At 38.4% G+C, this 21,712-nt stretch overlaps 2 protein-coding genes across 4 annotated transcripts; one reads left to right on the top strand and one right to left on the bottom strand.

The window, feature by feature from the left end:
• Positions 1-10: 10 nt before the first annotated feature.
• On the bottom strand, positions 11-13,390 carry LOC145467739 (putative rRNA-processing protein EBP2). 2 transcript variants are annotated; one of them, XM_081451339.1, is made up of 10 exons: positions 13,310-13,385; positions 13,137-13,226; positions 12,551-12,726; positions 9,762-9,885; positions 5,153-5,242; positions 4,574-4,649; positions 4,056-4,167; positions 2,686-2,713; positions 1,779-1,907; positions 11-357 (listed from the first exon to the last, which is right to left on the bottom strand). In XM_081451339.1, the coding sequence occupies exons 1-10, from the start codon at positions 13,367-13,369 to the stop codon at positions 298-300; spliced, it is 945 nt and encodes a 314-aa protein (XP_081307465.1). In that variant the 5' UTR covers positions 13,370-13,385; the 3' UTR covers positions 11-297. The 2 variants fall into 2 exon arrangements, with proteins under 2 accessions (XP_081307465.1, XP_081307464.1); XM_081451338.1 differs by lacking the exon at positions 11-357 and having other exon boundaries at positions 1,570-1,907; positions 13,310-13,390.
• On the top strand, positions 13,390-20,850 carry LOC145467712 (trimeric intracellular cation channel type A-like). Of its 2 annotated transcripts, XM_081451314.1 has the most exons (7): positions 13,390-13,657; positions 14,335-14,529; positions 14,716-14,872; positions 16,694-16,757; positions 17,388-17,508; positions 18,329-18,413; positions 18,883-20,850. In XM_081451314.1, exons 1-7 carry the CDS (start codon positions 13,537-13,539, stop codon positions 19,124-19,126), a joined length of 987 nt encoding a protein of 328 aa, XP_081307440.1. In that variant the 5' UTR covers positions 13,390-13,536; the 3' UTR covers positions 19,127-20,850. The 2 variants fall into 2 exon arrangements, with proteins under 2 accessions (XP_081307440.1, XP_081307441.1); XM_081451315.1 differs by lacking the exon at positions 14,335-14,529.
• Positions 20,851-21,712: the final 862 nt, after the last annotated feature.

Below are 21,712 nucleotides of genomic sequence, written 5' to 3'. Positions count from 1 at the left end.
CACACACTGAAACTCCAGTGTGAATTGTGAAGTGTCGAACAATGCGTTTATTAACGTTTCTAGTTCATTTAAAGTATTGATAGTTTTATTGGGTCAAATATATTAACAATATTCGACGCTCAAAATTGCTGTTGCTACTTTTGTTCTATCCATAGCGAGCAAGGGTTCAACAGTGTAAATCTGGCAAGGTTTGCAACCGTTTTGTCATGGTCTCAAGCTGAATTCTTGCTTAGGTAGAATCAGAAACAGCTGAGCACAATAAATTTCAAATGACTAAATCCACAAGCGAGTGTATTCCTATTTCTTCATTTGTTTCCTCCGCGATTTTCCAGGTCTAACGTTTTTCCTCTTTTTACCCTAAACAAAAGAAATAAAAACGGTTAGACTGTAGGTAAAGCATAGAGCGTTCTTATAATTACTACGAAAACGTTCTAGCTTAATCTGGCGTGTAATGGAGTCTGCAAGTGGTTCAAAAACTCCCTCAAATTTACTCAAGGGGCGCTTTTCACTCAACGAAAAATTTCAAAAATTTCGAAACGGGAGGGAAGCATATAGGAAATATCCTGGGAACATTTCCAGAAAATACGAAAACTGTTGAATTTTGAAATGCAATCCACTCACTAGGAAAGACTAGAAATTCCGGGAGAAAATCGTGATATGTCTTATGGGTGAATGCCATGAGTGTACCAAGTCGTATATCACCTAATGTTGGACCAAATTTACTTTGATATGAACTCGTGTGGCTTATGATGTTCACCCCAAAATCAAAAGCAACGGAAATTTCCAGGAAGGAACTATTAAAACTTTGGGCATACCTCACAAAGTTGTCCCTTTTTTCGGAAATTTTCATTCGTCAATGGAAATTTCCGGAAATTCAGACCTGAATGGAAAGGGACTGCTAGCAAATCTGAGAGGATTAATGTGGTCTTCTCCGCCAATCAAAAACAAAACGAAAATCGATCAACATGTTTTAACTTATACCGCATTTCTCGGTCGTTTGCCACTGGCTACTCGTTTTTACCTCGAGCTCTGATTGGGTAACTATGATAATTCCTGCTTTAATTTGAAATTACCGACCCGATTACTCGATTACCCGATATATACTATACTCGTTCCAATTACTGTGTAAGTTGTCAAGTATAAATTGTGTAGAGTTTGAAAGGTCAACCAGCCTGACAAAAGACTATTTCTTAAACATAGCATGTTCAGCGTCACATATTAAAGAGAGTGATATTAAGTTTTGCCAAACACTCGCTAAAAATGAAACTACATTTTAGCCACGAAATTACTTCTATGGATCTAAATGACAAAACCATAGCTTCATTACAAGCTTATGTCTCCCGGGCGTTTTACTTAAAGATGACAAACAAATGACATCAACTTTGAAAACTGTTCAGCCTAACAGTTTTTCAAAGACACATATCGCGATCCGTTTCAAGTAATCTTCTTCAATTTTGTCCATCTGGACGAACCTTGGCTATTTATATGTTTTACTCAATTTGGTGGAAATTTTCTTTTGCCTAAATTTGGCACAGTATCTTTAATAGCACCCGAGAAATGGAAAATCCTAATATTTTTTGGTTTGTAATAGGGCAAGGCTTTTGTGAACAAGCCGGTTCATCCTTTCATTCCACTACGAGACTCCAGCGTAGGCCAGAGGTATGGTCTCGGGTTCCGCATTCTCCGCGATACCTATCGAAAGCCCCGCCCCACCTTGTCTCATAAGGCATCGAGATAAACAAAAGCAAGCCAATGCAAAACAGGATAGTGTTACTTACAACATTCCCTGACTTTGCTCTTGGTGCTTTGCTGTGCTTTGCTGAACTGAAAGAGCTCACGTCTGAGAAGCTTTGCGAAGAATTCCGCTTTATTCCTTTCTTGACTCCTCCAAAACCAAACTTTGCATCCTGTGCAAGAGATAAGGATGCTGATACGTTCATGAACGTTAAGCCCTTACCCTAAGTTTCAGAGATGTTGTATTATTACTGTTCCTTTGTAAAAAATTTCGATGTGATCTCAATAATCGGGCAGGAATTTTTCATATATGAACACTATAAACCCAGTTACCGGAAGGACAAAAAAAACTTTGTGCTCTAACTGATCACAAAAAAAGGATTATTTTAAACCAGCATACTCCAAAGCTAAAAGAAACAGCCACTTGACTCTCGGTTTTTTCACTGCGCATTCGATTGGTTCATTACTATTTTGTAGCCATAGTGATTGCTTAGTGTTCTGAGAGTCATTGGAAGAAGTGAAAGACTTATTGAAGTGACATTGAACTAAAAAAAATTGCCATAACCTTGGTCTATTCCGTTAGTACACCTTGAACATTGTAGCCGTTTTGCAGAAGATGGCTTCATGAAAATTGTACCAAAATATATAGAGCTCACGTAGAGCCATTCTTCTTTCTCCTTAAATTTCTCCTTAAACACCAGATTTATTGGTACATGGTAACCTTTTTTGCAAAAACCATAGCTATAATGCATTGTAAATTATTTTCTCTCTCCTGCGTGCACCTATTGATCTTTTTGCCTGGTCGGAGTGTGCATACACAGACATTTGATTAGAGTTCTCAGTCTGTGGGGAGGGGTCTTGTTATACTTGAAATCCAAGGACCTCCCCAGGATCAGGCGATTTACAATTACTTGTTACTAGTCCCTAATCCATCACTTTGCTGTCACTTACCTTCCTTTTTCTCTTTCCGCTTTTTCCACTGCAAACAAAAATAAAATAAACAAACACAAACAATCAATTGACTATTAGAAAATAAAAGAGGCAAACAGACCACAAAGATGCCCTAAATGTGAATCTGCTGTGATATGCACTGCTGTAATATAATGGCAGGCATATCACTAATTAAACAACGCTAAATATCAAGTTCTCTGATATTTGCATATTGAGTCATAAACCTTCTTGACAGCATGCAAAAGAATGTTATTCATACTAGACTGGGAGCTCATCACTAGGAGCGTGCAACTATCCCATAATCTCGGCACAGTGTTTCCACAGATCAACCTATTTTTAGTTTCAATTTATGAGAATTAAGAACCCCTGTTGGAACCTCAGTGACCAATCGCAAGTACAGTTTTAAGTTTTAACTGACACCATCATTTCACTAGAAGATTAACAAGAAAAAAAAAATCTTTTTTCTTACTGATGCACGCTCATGTAAACTGGAACTAATCTATTTCACGGGAAAAGAAGCCTAAAAATAGGCCAGTCTGTAAAAATGCTGTGACAGGCTCAGTATGGGAGTTGCATGCTCCTAGTGATGGGCTCCTGACCAGACTCATGAGGTTGCCCAGGTAATTTATCCAGAGTCCAGTAACTGTATCTATTTACCAATGCGTGGTTAACACTGAATTAATTCACAGGAAAAAGGTGTCACTGTCACTACTGAGGTTCCAGTTGGCAGTTTCAAAAAATTTAATAACATCATCGCTGCAGAAGAAGCAGTAGCTGAATAAGCCTCTTCTACAATGTAGGTGGTCAGTTAGTTGGGGTGCAGCATGGAAAATACCGAGCAAAAAAAGGAGAGAGGGGTTTGGTGAAATGAGCTGCACTCTTCACTATTTGTTCTCTCACCGTTTATCCCACTGCACCACAACTAACTGGATAAGTGAGATAGGCTACAGCTGAAAGTGACTAATACACTTTTAACCAATCAGAATTTCCCAGACCAGGATTCAGCAACATGCGTATAAGCAATGTGGACCACAGTTTAAATGATGTAATAAAAATCTATAAACAATCCTAAATAGTTGGTGTAACAAGTGCCAGATGATGACATATTCCTGTTTTTGGTCTCCAAGTTGCTAGGCAACTGGTTGCACCCTGAAAGGGTGGGATCTTTTGAAATAATCTCCAGTGCACAACGTAACAAGTGCTGTACAGAAGGCTTGCCAAAATTGGCACTTGTTCTTGACTGATCGAAGCCATGCTGTATTGCTAGTGCTACAGGCTGTGTAACATATAAGGAGTAATTTTAATAGATTTTGTTTACTAGAATACACTACTGCTATAGGTAAAGAAAGAAAGATAGAGACACAAATTACCGTTTAATGACTTTTCCCTTGTTGCTGGTCGAGGAGTCTTTCTCAGCCTGTATCTGAAATTCATCTTCACCTCCAGTTAATGTTGCTGAACTTAATGGAGTTTTCTTACCTCCTTAAAAAAATACAGTGCATTTGATTGCATTTAAGGAAACACACATGTACACTGCTACACAAAAAATAAAGACATATAAAATAAGGGACAGAGAACAATACATACAGTTGTTTGTTGTCCTTAAGTGGGTAAAACTCACATGGGATAGGTAAAAGTGATGCACATGTACAAGGTACATGTAGTATTGATTAAATGGGGAGAGATTATTGTTGTATTTATGTCCCACAGGACATGAAGAGGATTCAGTCAGTAAGTCCACATGTATTTGTCCATCTGTCTGTCTGTATGTCCATCTGTTCGTTGGTCTCTTCGTTGGTCTATTCATCCATCTGTCTGGCAGTCAGTGTGTCAAAGAGTCAGTACCCCAACCATTTTTTCCCAAATATGAAGGTAAGGCTCAACTCACTTTTCTTATAGCTTTTTACAGCTTCCATCATCTCTCTCTTTTCTTTCTGCCTCTTTTGTAAGACCTCTTGCTGAACCTACAAGTAGTTAAAGAAGGTTCCACATTCTTAGATGCCCTCGATCTTCAACTAAATGTACCTCAAGACACTGACTGCTTTAAAGTGGGAAGTAAAATATGAGGCCTTACTGCTTTAACTTAAGGGTCATGCAAGAGAGCACTTTCATCCGTTTTTAGCAACTTAGTTGTACTTACACATTGTACAACTTACTACAAATGTATGCCACTCTTTTACATACTACCTACATGTAGTACAAGCCTCAATGTATTGTGTAAGAAACCAAATGTTTGAATTCTCAGTCGCTGGAACTCAACCCATTCACTCCATAAGATTACTTACAGTACATGAGATGTGCCTGCAGGGAATCATAGTAGTTATATTCATCAAAACAAATGCATGCATCCAGTCCAAGATGATGAATGCAACTACTGTACCATAATTCCCAGCAGGTGCATCTCACAAAGGGAATTGGCCATTGCAAATGTGAAATTTAACTGTTTTCAGAGCACTGCTTGAAGTACCTTTTTGCCATATTTCTTCATCTCTCGCTGTTTCTTTGCCTTCTCTGATCTCTCCATAGCTTGCTGCTTACTCAGCAACTTTGCCCTTACCTGATATTAAATGGGATCACGGTAGAAAGAATTATTATTAGATTGTGTATAATGACAACAACAATAACAACACAACCAACAAACCATTTATTTGCCTAAAAATATAGTAATAGAATAAGCAAAACAGTAAATATTGTTTTAAAGTGGTACTAATATCAAATTTTTACCCCTTGATTTTTTAGGTGTATCGCATAGAATTCCAGGAAAGAATAAAATGCTGTTTACCATTTGGCAATATCTGCATTAGTTCCTGAGATAATTAAGTTTGAAAAATGTATAAACTATGCAAATGAGATGAGTGATAACATCATACATTCAACCCAATATTACATCACGTCTATGAATAGAGCGGTTGGATTTGGGGATGTTGGCAGCTCGTCGTATTTGTTTGGTGACGAAATTACAGTTGTAACCTTGTTTAGGGAGGTAAGTGGTAAGTTGACTCCCGCAGACTCTCGTTACAGACCAAAGATGTCAACAAACCTAAACGTATACCATTTATAACTACCTTCAATCCATCACTCCCTCACATCTCTAACATCACTGAAAAACATTACAATTTGTTGCTCTCTTCTAACGGCTGCAAAAACGTTTTTCAGCATTTGCCTGTTGTAGCCTTCAGACACTCCCCTAACCTTCGTGACTTACTAGTTACAGCTAAACTCTCTTCTAATTCTTCTAATCCCCAACTACCTTCTGGTTCTTTCTGTTGTGGCAAAAACTGTGCTACTTGTCGCTACATTTCTCACGGACTTACTACATATACCTTCTTTTCTACCGGGGAAACGTGCGCCATAAAATCCAACTTGACCTGTGACACTAAAAACATGATTCAATGTAACCGCTGTAATTTACAATACATAGGAGAGACGAAACGATGATTAAAAGACCGATTTAATGAACACCACCGTACCATAGATAACCCTAACAACAAATCTAAACCTACCACAGCCGCCAAATATTTCCTGTCCTCTCCTAACCACACTGCTAACGACATGCAATTAATCCCCATCGAAAAAATCGTTTCTAACCGAGACTCTCTCCGTAAGGCCAGGGAAGCTTTTTAAATTCAAAAAGGCAGAACAATTGAAAGGCCGCGTGCAAGAACGTCCCCTAGACTTTTTGGCCATTTTGAAAGTGTTCAAAAATAGCTGAATTTTGGCATGTAGGCTTCGTTGTACCTGAGAAACATTGCTCTGGATTTTTTTTGGCAAAAAGCTCAGTTTTCCAAGCAGCATCTTTTGGAGATCTTTTGTTGAACAAAAACAAAAGAAACCTTATTATTTTGTTGAACAGCAAACAGGCAGACTGTTTATAGTGTATTCCACTGCATCTTAGCTGCCTTAAAGTCAAAGGAAAATAGTATATAAAGCGGAAATCTGGGAACAGATTGTTTACATCGGTTATTGTGATGTAAACACAACACGTAGTCTGCAGAGCAGGCGAGATTTTTTTGAGCGAGCGCTCACATCGTAAAAAGTTTAGCCACCATCTTGAATTTTTCATGCAGTGGAAGACTGGGGAGAGAAAGAAAGTTTTACCAAGGGGGTGAATGATAGGCAAGAGGAAGGATAGGGGAGGGGTGGAGCGAAGAAAATCTCGCCTGCCCAAGGTCATTGTCTTCTCATTTTTCCCCTCCCCCATCCCCCACCGTCTAACATGGCGGTCTAACATGGCGGTCTAAAAAGGCGCTCGCAAGGTTGTAACGCTAACTCGCCCCAATAAGACGCCTGCACTGCAGGCTACACAACACGTGAATCGATTGAGCGGCAAACGAAACACCATCGAACGAAAAAGAGATGTGCCGCATTAGAACTCTGTCAACTAATATCTTAAGCATAGTGTTAAAGTACCTTGTGTGCCTGCCTGGTGGTTGAGAGGCATCATAAAGCCTCAATAAACCCGTAAGTCATCAGCACGTTTTAAAGAATCAAAATGTGTTCTGAAACTTCGAAGGTAGCTGATATACCGTAATCGTATTATCGGTGTTCGAAGTCAGATCGAGCCAGGCAGCAAAGTCCAAGAGCAGTTCTTGCCCAAGAAAAATACCCTCTCGTGAGTTGTGGCCCATTTCCCAAGCGTTGCTAGTGTCAAAGTTTGGAAAGCGAGAACTGGTTTTTCACTTATAAAAATTCTCTTGTATCAACCGCCATGTTTTCCCGCGCACGAGGTGTAAAGACCCTTCCCGGCATGCATTGCGATCACGTTCTGCTCGCGTTTCTCGAACTGGTAACTAGATTGTTTCGGCTTTTTTCATTTAAAGGTAATAATGGCCAACAAGTAGCGATTGATGGTAACATAGATCTGTGATCCAGGTTGCGTTGATTTTATTTCATATCGGCATGATTTGTAGTGTTTTGAACTTCTGGGATCAGCGGACATGCAGATGTATGGAGACCCGTACGTTGCGCAGACGGGTTAATTTGTTAATCTGTTAGGCGGTGCGTGACATAAAGCTACGATCACGTTTGTCGAAAAATATGTATTTATCTCGTGATTTTTAGCCATTTAAGACGTTGCTGTATTTAGAAAAGTGCTTATTTGATGTTTATTTGTTCAGTGCAGATAATCATTGTCCCAGATAACCAAAGTAAGTTCCAGATGTTAACACTATTTTCCGGCCGCCATATTTTACCTATTTAAACCTGAAATCAACATTTTTGAGCTTATACGTTGCGTGAAATTAACATTTTGCTGTTTTCCAAGTGAAATCAACATCCTTTCCGTCACGCATTACATGAAATCAACATTTTTACCTGTTTAGACCTGAAATTAACAATTTTTAGCTTATAAGTTGCGTGAAATTAACATTTTGCTGTTTTCTAAGTGAAATCAACATCCTTGCCGTCACGCGTTAACGTGAAATCAGCATTTTTACCTATTTAGACCTGAAATCGACATTTTTGAGCTTATACGCAGCGTGAAATCAACATTTTGCTGTTTCCTAAGTGAAATCAACATCCTTGCCGTCACGCGTTAACGTAAAATCAGCATTTTTACCTGTTTAGACCTGAAATTAACAATTTTTAGCTTATAAGTTGCGTGAAATTAACATTTTGCTGTTTTCTAAGTGAAACCAACATCCTTGCCGTCACGCGTTAACGTGAAATCAGCATTTTTACCTATTTAGACCTGAAATCGACATTTTTGAGCTTTTACGTTGCGTAAAATTGACATTTTGCTGCTTTCTAAGAGAAATCAACATCCTTGCCGTCGCGCGTTAACATGAGTCAACATTTTAAGCACTTTTGACCTGAAATCAACAAATTTGAGCTTATATAAGCTGCATGAAATTGACATTTTGCTGGTTTCTAAGTAAAATCAAAGTCCTTGCGGTCGCGGCAGGCTGATCCTTTGTTATAATAAACCGAGGCGAGACTTCGACTTATAACAAAGGCTTGGCTTGGCTATTATAACAAACGATCGGCTCTGTTTATCATAACAAAGGCCTGGCTTCGTTTATTTGAAGGACTCGGCGGGAAAAGGGCGTCAGGTATTTTAATCAAAGGTGAACTTTGTCGAAAACGCTCCAAATTTCACATGCAGTTTCGTTCAGGTATGTTAAGCAATGTCCCGTAGTTTTCGCGCTAAAGTTCGCTTCGTTCTCGAGATATTGCGTATGCAATAAACCACTCGGTTTTTCCAACCTGTGTGCCTTTTTTGCATACGTTATTTCTCGAGAACGAAAAGCAACCCAGCGAAAAAAACTTCAGAGCAATGTTTCTCAGGTGAAACGAAGCCCACATGCCAAAATTCAGTTAGTTTTAAGCACTTTCAAAAACGGCCGAAAAATCTAGGGGACGTTCTTGCACGCGGCCTTTCAATTGATCCTAATGTTCTGAACATCCGCGAAGAAACATATTAATTGTTTCCATTTGTTTTCTTTTATTATGTTCTTTTATCATGTTATTTTATTTTAACGTATGCTTATCTTCAATTTACACTATCAATTACTTTTGCGTATTTCCGGTATTACGTAAATATCGGCTACATAAAAACATGTACCAATGTAAAATCTTCCATTGTACCTGAAGAAGACTGGTTTGGCCAGCCGAAATATAGTACACTTTTAAAAAATCATTCTACGTTGTGTCGGTTTTTGCTTTTGTATTCTTCATTTTATATGTAAAGCCGATTAGATCACTATTGATCCAACGTATACCTGGCAGCAGGATCATCATTCCGGTTGCTTGCTTAAACATTTTATAGTTGAATTTATGATGTCATCATTTAGCTAATTTCCATATTTTAAAAACTTGAATATCTCTGGAATGAAAAGAGATAATTGAAAATAGTAAACAACATTTTCTTCTCATACAGACTACTTGTTTATGTTTTAAAATGGCTTAGATAGGAAAGATGCAAATTTCATCATATAGTAGCACTTTAAGTAAACTTAATTAGGCAAAAAAAGGCTGAGTAGTCACCAAAAAAATACACACTTCATCCGGATTGTATAATGCAAGACAATAATACTTTGTACACATTACTCTATTTAACAAAAGTAATAATTTATTACCCTTTGCATGTGGTCATCTGTTTTCACCATTTCTGCAAAGTAGTCATCTGGCCGTTTGGTTGGTATCCCAAGTTTGTTTAGTTTAGGAAGTGCTTCATTAACTGCAGCTTGAGCTTGCTTGTAACTTAAAATGAAATTTATTTAACAAGTTCAATACATCTCAAGGCTTGAATAAACAAGAATGAAAGTTGCAGGATGACAATGGTGTATGGAACAACTACATTGTTTAGCCATACAAATAAATGACTCATTCTGTACATAATTTGGAATATATTTACTATCTGGCAAATAGGCTAATTTTGATTTATTAAAATACTAACTTGGTTATGAGGCTTGGGGAAATAAAACCAAACAAGTCGCATCGAGTACAAGGGATGAATAATAATTTCTTTTGGTTTTAGTCCCCTAAGCCTCAAAGCCAAGTTAGAATTTTAATACAGTGCAGCTCAGATATAAGCGAACTACGCATACGCGTATCATACGAGCGTATTTTGCGTATACGCGTATGTCAATACGCGCACATATACGCGTATATACGCGCATATATACGCGTATATACGCGCGTATATGTCTCTTTGTTATGCATTCCCACAAGTTTCTTTATGTGAAGCATTGTTAGTCAAACAAAGGACATTATATTTCTTGAGAATGAAAATGGCTTCAAAGGGAAATTTGCATATTGTTAAAACGTCATGCCGATCAATAAAAGCTATCATATTTCGATCACTTCGCAAATTCACCGACAAACTACAGTTTGTCGACACTTGATCTTAAGCTACTAAAAATGGGAAAAAAATTGATACAGTCGCTTGAACTCCCTATTTTAACACGTGAACTTTATGTTCTTACAAGTAAAGATCTGTGTTTCGGCACGTGTCGGCAAGTCGTTTGCGAAATGTTTATTGTCTGAATTAGCGTTCTGAAGATCCTAGTCGAAAAAATGATATCTCCGGTTATATTTGACACAGATCATGCATTCAAATGGTAAAATACTCTTTCCTTGACGAAAAAATTGTGTATCAAAGTTTCTATGATGCGCCGCTCACGTTTAGTTATTTTTTCTTCAAGGAAAAGTTGTGTGTTTCGGTACGCGTCGGCGAGTTGTTTGCGAAGCGCTTATTGTCTGAAGATCCTCGTTGAAAAAATGATATCTCCGGTTTCATTTGACACAAATCGTTCATTCAAAGGGTAAAATGCTCTTCCCTTTACCAAAGAATTGTTTATCAAGGTTTCTATGGCACGCTGCTCAAGTTTAGTTATTTTTACGTCGGGAAAAGGTTCTGTGTTTTCGGCAGGCGTCGTCAGGTCGTTTCCGAGATGTTTATTGTCTGAAGCGTTCCAAAGACATTGTCGAAAAAATGATATCTCCAGTTATATTTGACACAAACTGTTCATTCAAACAGTAAAATGCTCTTTCTTTAGCCAAAGAAATGTTTATCAAAGTTTCTATGGGGCGCTGCTCACGTTTAATTATATTTTTCTTCAAGGAAAAGTTCTGTGTTTAGCCATGCGTCGGCAAGTCGCTTGCGAGATGTTTACTGTTTGAAGCTTTCCGAAGACCTTGTCGAAAAAATGATATCTCCGGTTCTATTTGACACAAATCGTTCATTCAAACGGTAAAATGCTCTTTCTTTAGCCAAAGAAATGTTTATCAAAGTTTCTGTGGCGCGCTGCTCACGTTTAGTTATTTTTTCCTCAAGTAACAGTTCTGTGTTTCGGCATGCGTCGGCAAGTCGCTTGCGAGATGTTTATTGTTTGAAGCGTTCCGACCTTGTCGAGAAAGTGATATCTCCGGTATCTGACACAAACCGTTCATTCAAATAGTAAATTACTCTCTTCCTGACAAAAGAATTGTTTATCGAAGATTCCATGGTGCGCCCCTCACATTTTGTTATTTTTAATTTCTTCGAGGAAAAGTTGTGTGTTTCGGCACACGTTTCCAAGTCGCTTGCTTGGACCGTGTTCAGACTTTGTTTCGAGAAGATATTATCTTTCGGTTGTGATGTTTGCTCCATGAAGATGGGATTGTTGAAGCGTGTATCCTCGGTTCTATTTGACAAAAAAAAAATAGTAAATTTTTGATTTAACGACAAAATACTCTCTCTTTTAATCAATATTCAGTCAGTTAATTTTCAGTCAAGTGCCCAATTGCAAAATGTTAGTTTCAGCTAACATTTTGCTTAGTCTGTAGGCATACGCGCGTATACTGTGTACGCGTATTCAAAATAAAGAAAACTCTTTCTCGCTCTGTGGCAAGCTGTCAAGCCATTGAAAACAACAATGACCTGATAAGAAAAGAAGAAACAATAGGTTAGCTCATACATACTAATCAGGCATACGCGTATATGCTGTATACGCGTATGTGCGTATATGCATACGCGTATGTGCGTATATCCATACGCGTATACGCGTATTGGGCTGACGCGCATTACGCGTATATTTTGGTTCGGGTATATCTGAGCTGCACTGTATATTGAAATTGGCCCATTGGTTCAGGATAAAAAAGTATAGTGCAAATATATGCTTTATGTTGTACACATGCTTTCCAATAATGCCCAGACAAATTTACCAGCAGAATTTTAAAAGACCAGTGTCAGATTTCACCTTGTTTTTATTGTGAATTACATGGAGGCCTCCCCATAGTGGTAATGGTGGCATTTTAAGTCACTGGGAATGTTTTTTTACTACATACAAGGATGCATTCTCACAAATTTAAATGAATTACTAAACCAACTATGCATCAATGTAACAGAGATTTAAGGAAAATAATTACATGATATGTAACTTACAATCTCATTTCTCTTTGGAAGTCATCATGGATACTTTTCTCACTGTTGAGTGTAGACATTGCAGCTGTCTTCAGACTTTCATTTTTGTCTTCCTGCTCTCTTGCAATAGTGACGTCCATTCTTTCAATCCAGTCAAGTTCTTGGGCAATCTGCTCCAATTTCTGCCTCATGCCAGGCTGTGAGTGAAAAAAAAGTAAACACTTAAAAAGAATGAAACTCAACTATTAATTCAATGAAACTTGTGCACATATACAATCATGTCTCCACAAATTTGACTCTGCATGTACATCTGTGAGTTCGGACATTCTTAAAACAGATCTGTTGAACAGAATTGACCAAGATTATCGATGGTCAAACCCCAGCCCTTATAAATTCTGATCTAAATTCCTGGATGGACTTTGATTGTATCCAAAAATTCATGCTTTAGCCAGTGTTTAGCTTATAAAACTAATGCATTGCAACAAACGTTGGATGTATTTTAGCACTAGTCCCTTTCGGACAGTAATGAACTGGTATTTTGTACGGAAATGAATTTAATCAAAGTTTAGACCCCAAAAGAAGGAATGGATCACAAGAATAAACTTACAATGTTGTTGTACGGCGCACGTGTCTTGGTTTGCGGCTTTATCCTGTTCAAACCGACTTGAAGCTTTCCGCTGGCGAAGTCTCTCTGAAGCTGCGAGAGAAATTAAAAACTACAGATAACTACTACGCAAAACAGTGAAGGGGTATATTAAGTAAGAAACTGCACAATCAAACCTCGTCGTCTGATAATTCGGAGTTGCTTTCCATGGAATCTTCTTCCATAAAGTCGGCCATTTTGTTTAAATTTATCGTACAAGGACTGGGTCGAGTGAAGCCGCTGACCTTATAGGCTCAATCATTTGTTTATATTCACTCGACTCTTTTCTCTTCTCTTATCTTCTGTCTTCGATTCTTCATTCCTTCGTTGCTCTCTGGCCCTCCGGAATCTGACGACCGTTTCCATGGATCAATTTCGAGAGATTTTCAACTTATATGCGGAGCAGTTTGCTAAGATTCCCATGTTTCCAGTGTTACAATGTGTTCATTACACTATCATGAACTTAAAACTGCGGATGGCAGAAGGTAAGGGCGTCGAAATGCGCGACTTACGTAACTGTCATCACAAGACCGGGTAAAGAATTTAAAGTCTATTTTTTTTTCATAGTCGTGTGTTTTATTCTTGTCCGATGGAAAGGAAAAGAACACAATTCATCTTCCATTTAATTTTGAGCAAGCTGGAAAAAAAGTGCACAGCTTGCCGGCAGCTGTTTGTCACCTGACAATATTGGCCATTTTCTGGTTTCCCTGCGCCTCTGTGTCAAAACGAGTCTCGGTGAAAAACCATTTGAATGTCAATGTGTCCATTTTCATTCAAATCCAACTCATTTTCATATGAGAAGTTTTGCATCTGGGATTTGCCGCTTCAAGCATTTTCCTCAAAATTTGATTTCTGAAATGTAGTTTGCATGAAGAGTTTTCCACACTCTACTTGATTATTCAGGGTATGCTGCAGTTAAGCCCTTCTTTCCTCCAATGAAATAATTATCTGTCCAAATGTAAGGTGCATTTCCAAACTGATGGAAATAACAGCGCAAAGATGACAGAAGTCAGATGGTTCAGATTTTCTCCCTCTTGTTTACTTTTTTTTTTTTTTTTTCGTATTGAAATAATTCCTTGACACCATACACATGACCATACACTGTATGGTTGTTTTTTCAGTTGTAGTTTGATCTTTCCAGATGTTACTTGATTTAATTTAGGGAGCAAGAGTAGAGGTGATAATGACAGGGTGATGACATCCAGGAGGGGAAGTCCTAAAAAGCTTCCTTTTTCCCAAAGAAGTCTGCAGATATTTAATTTTTTGCATCCACCATGGGGAATGCTCTTGGCTCCACTATCACTCTTGCTATCACTCTCTGGACAGACTATGATCAGACATGTCTGGATATTTCTAAGTAAGACCTAGAGTTTGCAACTTGATTCTGTTGAGGTATACTTAAGACTCTGTGTAGATGACCTGCTGTTCATTTTAGAAATGCAAACAAAGTTGCCTATGGTCTAAATCCTGTTTAGACCATGGATTTCTTAAAAGCTGTCTATACATTATTTAAATAATCAGACCTTAATGTTTGTTGTTACAGGTTCAGTGTCCTTTGCATACTCACACCCGATGTCCTCCTGGGTTTCAAGTATCCTGACTTGTTTTGCTGGGACCATACTGGCTAATTTTTTGCTTGGAAACTCTCTAATTTTGCCATTGCTGGACACTCAACAAATTAGTATTTTGTCCGCCATTTGGTAAGAGATATAACAATTGAAACTAAATTATGTCTTTGAACAACAGATTGACCTATTGTGAAGTTTATATGAAATAATTCATATATGAACTGCGGTAGTAGATGAAAGTGAAGAATGATCATCGCAGTTAATTTTCCAATTTAAGCAATTGGAAAGAAGAAGCCTGAAAAAATCAGGGCTTCAATGGGATTCGAACCCGTGACCTCTGCGATACCGGTGCGACGCTCTACCAACTGAGCTATGAAGCCACACATTGGGAGCGAGGTCAATTAATTGAGTTCATATCTTCCCGTGAGGAGTGAAATGATATGAAGTTTATATGAAATAATTCATATATGAACTGCGGTAGTAGATGAAAGTGAAGAATGATCATCACAGTTAATTTTCCAATTTAAGCAATTGGAAAGAAGAAGCCTGAAAAAATCAGGGCTTCAATGGGATTCGAACCCGTGACCTCTGCGATACCGGTGCGACGCTCTACCAACTGAGCTATGAAGCCACACATTGGGAGCGAGGTCAATTAATTGAGTTCATATCTTCCCGTGAGGAGTGAAATGATGTGAAGTTTATATGAAATAATTCATATATGAACTGCGGTAGTAGATGAAAGTGAAGAATGATCATCGCAGTTAATTTTGCAATTTAAGCAACTGGAAAGAAGAAGCCTGAAAAAATCAGGGCTTCAACGGGATTTGAACCCGTGACCTCCGCGATACCGGTGCGATGTTCTACCAACTGAGCTATGAAGCCACACATTGGGAGCGAGGTCAATTAATTGAGTTCATATCTTCCCGTGAGGAGTGAAATGATGTGAAGTTTATATGAAATAATTCATATATGAACTGCGGTAGTAGATGAAAGTGAAGAATGATCATCACAGTTAATTTTCCAATTTAAGCAATTGGAAAGAAGAAGCCTGAAAAAATCAGGGCTTCAATGGGATTCGAACCCATGACCTCTGCGATACCGGTGCGACGCTCTACCAACTGAGCTATGAAGCCACACATTGGGAGCGAGGTCAATTAATTGAGTTCATATCTTCCCGTGAGGAGTGAAATGATGTGAAGTTTATATGAAATAATTCATATATGAACTGCGGTAGTAGATGAAAGTGAAGAATGATCATCGCAGTTAATTTTGCAATTTAAGCAATTGGGATTGAATTATTGACTGACTGACTGACTGACTGACTGACTGACTGACTGACTGACTGGCTGCCTGGCTGACTGACAGACAGACAGACAGACAGATGAACTCACTGACAGTCAGATAGCCTACATAGCAAGTTTCCATATAAATTAGGGGTTTTTTGCAGTTAATTATTAGCTACATGAAGCATTCCCTCAGTCTGTTCTCTCTTCAAATTTTATGTACCCCAAAATGTGGATTGTTTGTTGGCAGACTAAATAACTGACTTACAGATGAATGAATAGATGGAATTTTCAAGATTATATACATTGTAGTATCATTATAATACCAGGTTGGCAGGTATAATTGTGTGAACCTGCGGTTAGGCACAAGGAAATACACTATACAATTGTGCAAGTTTGAGATGACATCAGATTGAAACCAAGCAGTTGCAAGAGTGACTCCTAATGTTAAGTTTGTAGCTGTAGTTGGAAAGTGTAATATATGTTGCAAGAGGTTTTGAAAGGTGGTAGTGTCAATTATGCTCACCGTCATTACTGTTTGTCTGTACCATCATAATAATTGATGGTTATCAAAGTATTTTTATTTCTTGAATGACAGACTGAGTAAGTTGACACATTTTACTTCAATCATGTAATTGCAGTTTAACTGACTGTGTTGTTTCTTCTGAAGGTATCTTGTGTTCTTTTGCCCTCTGGATTTGTTTACCAAGTTCTTTATGCTGAAACCATTTTGGGTATGTTTGGTTTGTACTGTACAGTCGTGTAGTTCAGTTATCAAATATAAATTGCACTTGAAAAATCTCTCACAATACCACTCAAACATCCATGGGATGTATGTGACAGATTAAAGGGGTAACAAGAAGCTGTAGCATGTAAAGGCTGGTTTTCACTAGTGCATACATGTAAGTGTAAACATAAGCCGACATATACAGGTGCAGTAAGATGCTGATAATAAGGCCTTTTGTCAGGACAATTTTCCAACAAACGGCTCAACTTAACTGCACCCCACTGCATCTGCGTTTGTTGCATAAGTTGTAATAATAAAGATTATGCTTTTACGCTAGTGAAAACTACCCTTAAAAGGTAGTTTTTTAAAGCTGAATACATTGTGTTGCTATTGCCGATGTTAGAGCTAACTGTTAAAGACTAACTGGAATGCACTTCTTTGGCTAACTGGTTAGCCTGTGAATTGCTAGGGAGAGGAAATTACCCTAAAAAAGTAAAATTACTGCCAGTTGATGATGATGGTCATGAATATAAGACCTTTCATGACAATTGAAACACTTTTTTAACATTAATATTTATTAAATAAATATAATTGGTATGAATTTTAAAAGTATTCTTTTTTTTTTTTTTTTTTGCAGGTAGTTCTTCTGGTACTCAAAGAAGCCCACCGGGCAAGAAACATTCTCAAGGGAGTGGAAATGGCAGTGCCACTCTACTCTGATGCATGGCTTGTTATCGTAGTCATTGGGACTGTAAAAGGTGACGAGTAAATTAATACTGTCAGGGTTGCCACAGTCAGGGAAAAGTCAGGGGAAATTAGATTTTATTCAAGGTCAGTGAAAAGTCAGGGAGTTTTGTACAGTGTTAGGTCAGGGAATTTCTAAATCCCTGTTCAAAGTCAGTGAAAAGTCAGGGAATTTTATCTTAACGTTGCCACAAATTATTTTATTAGATGTTTTCATGTAGACATTGCAATTTTGTTTTAAAGTTATCTGAGCCATCCTTATTTTTGTTGATTACTGGCCAGAATAATCATCCTGCAAGGTCAGTGAAAATTGCTTCACAGTCAGTGAAAAGTCGGGCATTTTTTTTGTTCCGGTGGGTGGCAACCCTGTAACTGTGTATTTGTTTGTAAAACTTTGGTGGTTGCTTTCTACGTAGTTCTGGATTTAAACTTATTTGGCTGTAAAAACGGATGTGTTTTGACTTAATGTTTGACTGGCAGTGATCTAGTAAGTGTGCAGTTTTCATACAAAAGCTTTTGCCTGATAGTCAAGACAAAGTTGAGCATCAATGTTGAAATTGTTGTGCTCTAATAAAGTAATTAAAGGAACACTATCACGAGCGTGACATAAAAAAGTCAAAATCTAAAGACTTTTCATTGGTAGTAACCATGAGTACTGAAAATGTCGTTAATATTGATCTACATTGGTTCCAGGGGCATTTCATGAACTAGTGAAGATACTAAGTCATAATTCAGCACTGTATTGAGAATAAATTCAACAACATTTCATGGTAATGTTCCTTTAATTAACTTTTACTGACAATTTTTTTGTTAATCCTTTTTACCATACTGTAGGAGCAGGCAGCAGACTTATAAGACCAGTGGTTAAGTTTGTCCAAGGCAAAGTGGAAACTATAAACGAAGCACTCTATCCTTCATTGTAAGATGTTATTGTTATAATAAATCTTTTTTGGTTGTTATCCATAATGTGTGAGTTAAGTACAGGGTGCTTTCTATATAAATCACTACTTTTGGAGGGTTGCTGCTTTCGGGGGTCGTAATATTTTTGGAAGTTCATTGAAGTATTTGCCTGCTTGCATGCATTTACCACGCGGGAGGAATTTGAAAACAGAGGTTTCACTCTGAAAACGCATCAAATGTCAGGGAAATAACATTATTATCATGACTAAATCGTCTTAAAAAACCTCTGTTTTTAAAATATTTTCTGTCCGCAGGAAAACGCAAAGCCAGAGTTTTTCAAATTCCTCCGGTTTGAAAAGCATTTTGAAAAGCTCCAAACCGTAGAATAAAGCTGCATTTTCAAATTTCTCTGGCGTAGTGTGGACACTGCCTTAACTGGTCAAGTATTTGTTTTAATTATTTATTTTGTACTTGTTCTTTAATTTCAGCGTCACTAAGCTGTCCGTTGCTGGTAGTGTCCTTTTCATTGTGGTCCAGAATCGTATGGTGGACTTCACAACAGCTGAAGTTCTACTAATCATTGCTTGTGTGGGGTCGTTTCTTCAGGTCTTGATGTACTTAAGCAATACGAGTGATCCTTTTACCTATTTGGAGAGAGGCATAGCTGCTGTTTTCTTCAGAGAACCAACTGAAAAGGCAAACACTTCAGACAGTAAGAAGAAGAAAGAGTAGAGACAAGACATACTTGCCGATAGAGCTCTCTGTCTTGAATATTTTCTTTGGTTTTGGATAACTGAATTAGTTGAAGGAACTTGTGGAGTGGTGCATCTTTGGAAAAGAAAGGGAAATATATGGATTCCAGGAACTAGTGAAGACTTCTCGATTCTTATTTATCAAGCCGTGCTAAAGCAATTTGTCTATTTTGCGAGGTTGAAATCAGAAATAAGTCAGAACCATTCCAAAAGCTCCACTCTGAAATAGACAGTTCACCTGAAATATCGAACTGCTGATAAAATGCACAGAAAATGTCGGGCTAAGTGACATTGTATTAATAGCAGATCAAGTTTACCTGTAAATACTCCTTCTTTTTTCTACAAATCATAGAAACTAGTATAGGAAGAAAAGGCTCTGCTTGCAGGATGATGTAAATACTACTCCTTAGCTATATAATCTGTTTGGTATGACATGCAAACAATCGTCATCTGTGCAACATGTAGTTATAAATAAGTTATGAATATACGGAAAGTAAAAAACAAAGTAAAAAACCCTTGCTCCAGCTTAACACTTAAACTGACCAACACAGGGAAATATGCCTTCTCAAACTCAGTAATAATTCATCAAGTTAAAACAAAGAAAATCACAACCGTGAAGGAGGTTTGGAGACCTTGTCTCAATTAGCATAGATTTTGACGACTTTACTTGTCCGTTTACTCCTCAGTTTTTGTTTCGATTGAGAAGACATATCAAAAACTCGAGACAGTGTTTCATCGGCTATCCAAACACCTCGAATGTCGTCAAAAATACTCCGCGGCGCGTCGTATTTTCAACTCTCTTCTCGGTGTTTGGATATCCCGATGAAACACAGTCTCTCGTGTTTGATATATTACATCTCGTTATCGCCCCTATAGAGATTCCAGTTAAGCTTCATACTTTTTAAAAATTTTTGGCTTTTGAGAACCCCCTCCCCCCTTCCCCCCACCCTCTCGAAATTTCCAGTGACCTTCCATGGGCTGGAAATTGTCTGAAACCTCTCAATTTTCCGTGTGCTAGAATCCGGTTTAAGCCGTTGGTCCTGGTTCAAGCCCCGGTTAGGGTTATGATGTGTTCTTGAGCAAGACACTGTACTTTCCACGTCTCTCTACACCCAGGTGTATAATTTAAATTGGAATTTAATGCTGGGGGATACCTGTGATGGACTAGCATCTCTACTAACAAAGAAAGAGTGGAGCATCTTTGTTTTAAATACACGCGACTGACCAACCATACGCACAGGATTCCGCAAACTTGCAACACTTAATTTGCAGCGAGGTAAGTTGGTCACGCGCAACAATGAGTTTCAACTTGCAATGTGCAACAATATTGCGAGACAAGTTAAAGGAAAATGTTGCCCGTACTACCAGACAAGGAAACAAACAAAAAGGCAAGGCAAACAAATAAACAATCAGAACGCAGAGAAAAACCGGGAAGCCACGCCAAGGACGGGAAAACGCGAACGTCGTTGATTGGGCGAAATACAATACAGTACAAATGTCGCGCTCCATTTGCGCCTCCTTGCTTTTTCCTCGCTGGAACGCGTTACCTTCGTCTTTTGCTCATTCAAACGCGGTGAAGGAACGCTTGGTCCCACGTTGCCCAAAATTACAATAGATGGGATCACAATTAGACCAAAATCAAAACGTAAAGCTGCGCGTGCGTGGTACTGCACGACATGAATCATAATATCGCAATGAAATAATTTCTCGCGGTTTAGTTCGCGAGGTTTCCAGAAAAGCCACTTTTCGAGTCCTTTATAGCTAGCTTGATAACAAAAAAGAGAGTTTTCTAAGGGTGGAATCATGCACACTGTCATGTAAGTTGGAATCTGATCAGACGCTCAGACTTTGAATGCAAATCAGTTCCAATTTGGGAGTGATTTGATTTGTTAGAAGAGAAGCTTCTGGCCGCTTCACGATACGATAAAGTGGGAATATGAAAATCGCGCCGCGCACCAAATGAGTCAGCAAATGAAAGAAAGACAAAAAAGGCATTTATTTCGTCTTTACAGGATGCTCTTTTTTGACGTTAAAGAACCTTATCCTTTCTTAACAATACGCAAAAAGAGTGTGGCTAAAAATAGCATTGCAACTGTGTATTTCTTTCTCTTCTTTAGTTTTCTTTCAGGCCATGGAAACTGACGAGTTCCTTCCACACTGGCTGAGTGACCGCTGGGAGAGTATCAAGATCTATCCAGCCGACTGCTTGGAGAGCCTGAAGAATTGTCAAGCCGTGAGCAGATACAAACAAGCCAAAGAGTTTAGTCACTCTAATCCCGTGATCGTAATGTTCCTGGCCATCGTGTTTGGCTTTGGCTTCCTCCCTGTAATCGTCTTCTTGTCGTTCGTATTCGGCTCCTTGTGGTCATCTTCTTCATAGCGCTAACAGTATTCGAGGGAGTATCTGTGATGCCGTTCCTCGCTGTTGCAGTTTCAATACTGATGTTTGGAGGCGTGGTGACCGTTTTCGCGTACATAGCTTACTGTTGTGTCGTGAAGATTCGACGAATCATCAAGCGATTTAATTATAAAGGAATGCTCCAGTCCAGGCTTCCTTCAAGAATCC

Source organism: Orbicella franksi, chromosome 14 (genome assembly GCF_964199315.1).
Source record: "Orbicella franksi chromosome 14, jaOrbFran1.1, whole genome shotgun sequence".
Classification (NCBI taxonomy): Eukaryota; Metazoa; Cnidaria; class Anthozoa; order Scleractinia; family Merulinidae; genus Orbicella; species Orbicella franksi.
This window is presented reverse-complemented; position numbering and strand designations above follow the sequence as displayed.

Bases quoted from the DNA above. Each gene is read 5' to 3' on its own strand.
- LOC145467739 (XM_081451338.1), bottom strand. From the start codon at position 13,369: ATGGCCGACTTTATGGAAGAAGATTCCATGGAAAGCAACTCCGAATTA. The intron at 5,243-9,761 runs GTAATAAATTAT...ATTTAATATCAG, and splicing joins CAGATGACCACATGCAAAGG to GTAAGGGCAAAGTTGCTGAG. The intron at 2,714-4,055 runs GTAATTTGTGTC...TTTTGTTTGCAG, and splicing joins AAGGGAAAAGTCATTAAACG to TGGAAAAAGCGGAAAGAGAA.
- LOC145467712 (XM_081451314.1), top strand. From the start codon at position 13,537: ATGGATCAATTTCGAGAGATTTTCAACTTATATGCGGAGCAGTTTGCT. The intron at 14,530-14,715 runs GTAAGACCTAGA...TTGTTGTTACAG, and splicing joins ACATGTCTGGATATTTCTAA to GTTCAGTGTCCTTTGCATAC. The intron at 18,414-18,882 runs GTAAGATGTTAT...CTTTAATTTCAG, and splicing joins GAAGCACTCTATCCTTCATT to CGTCACTAAGCTGTCCGTTG.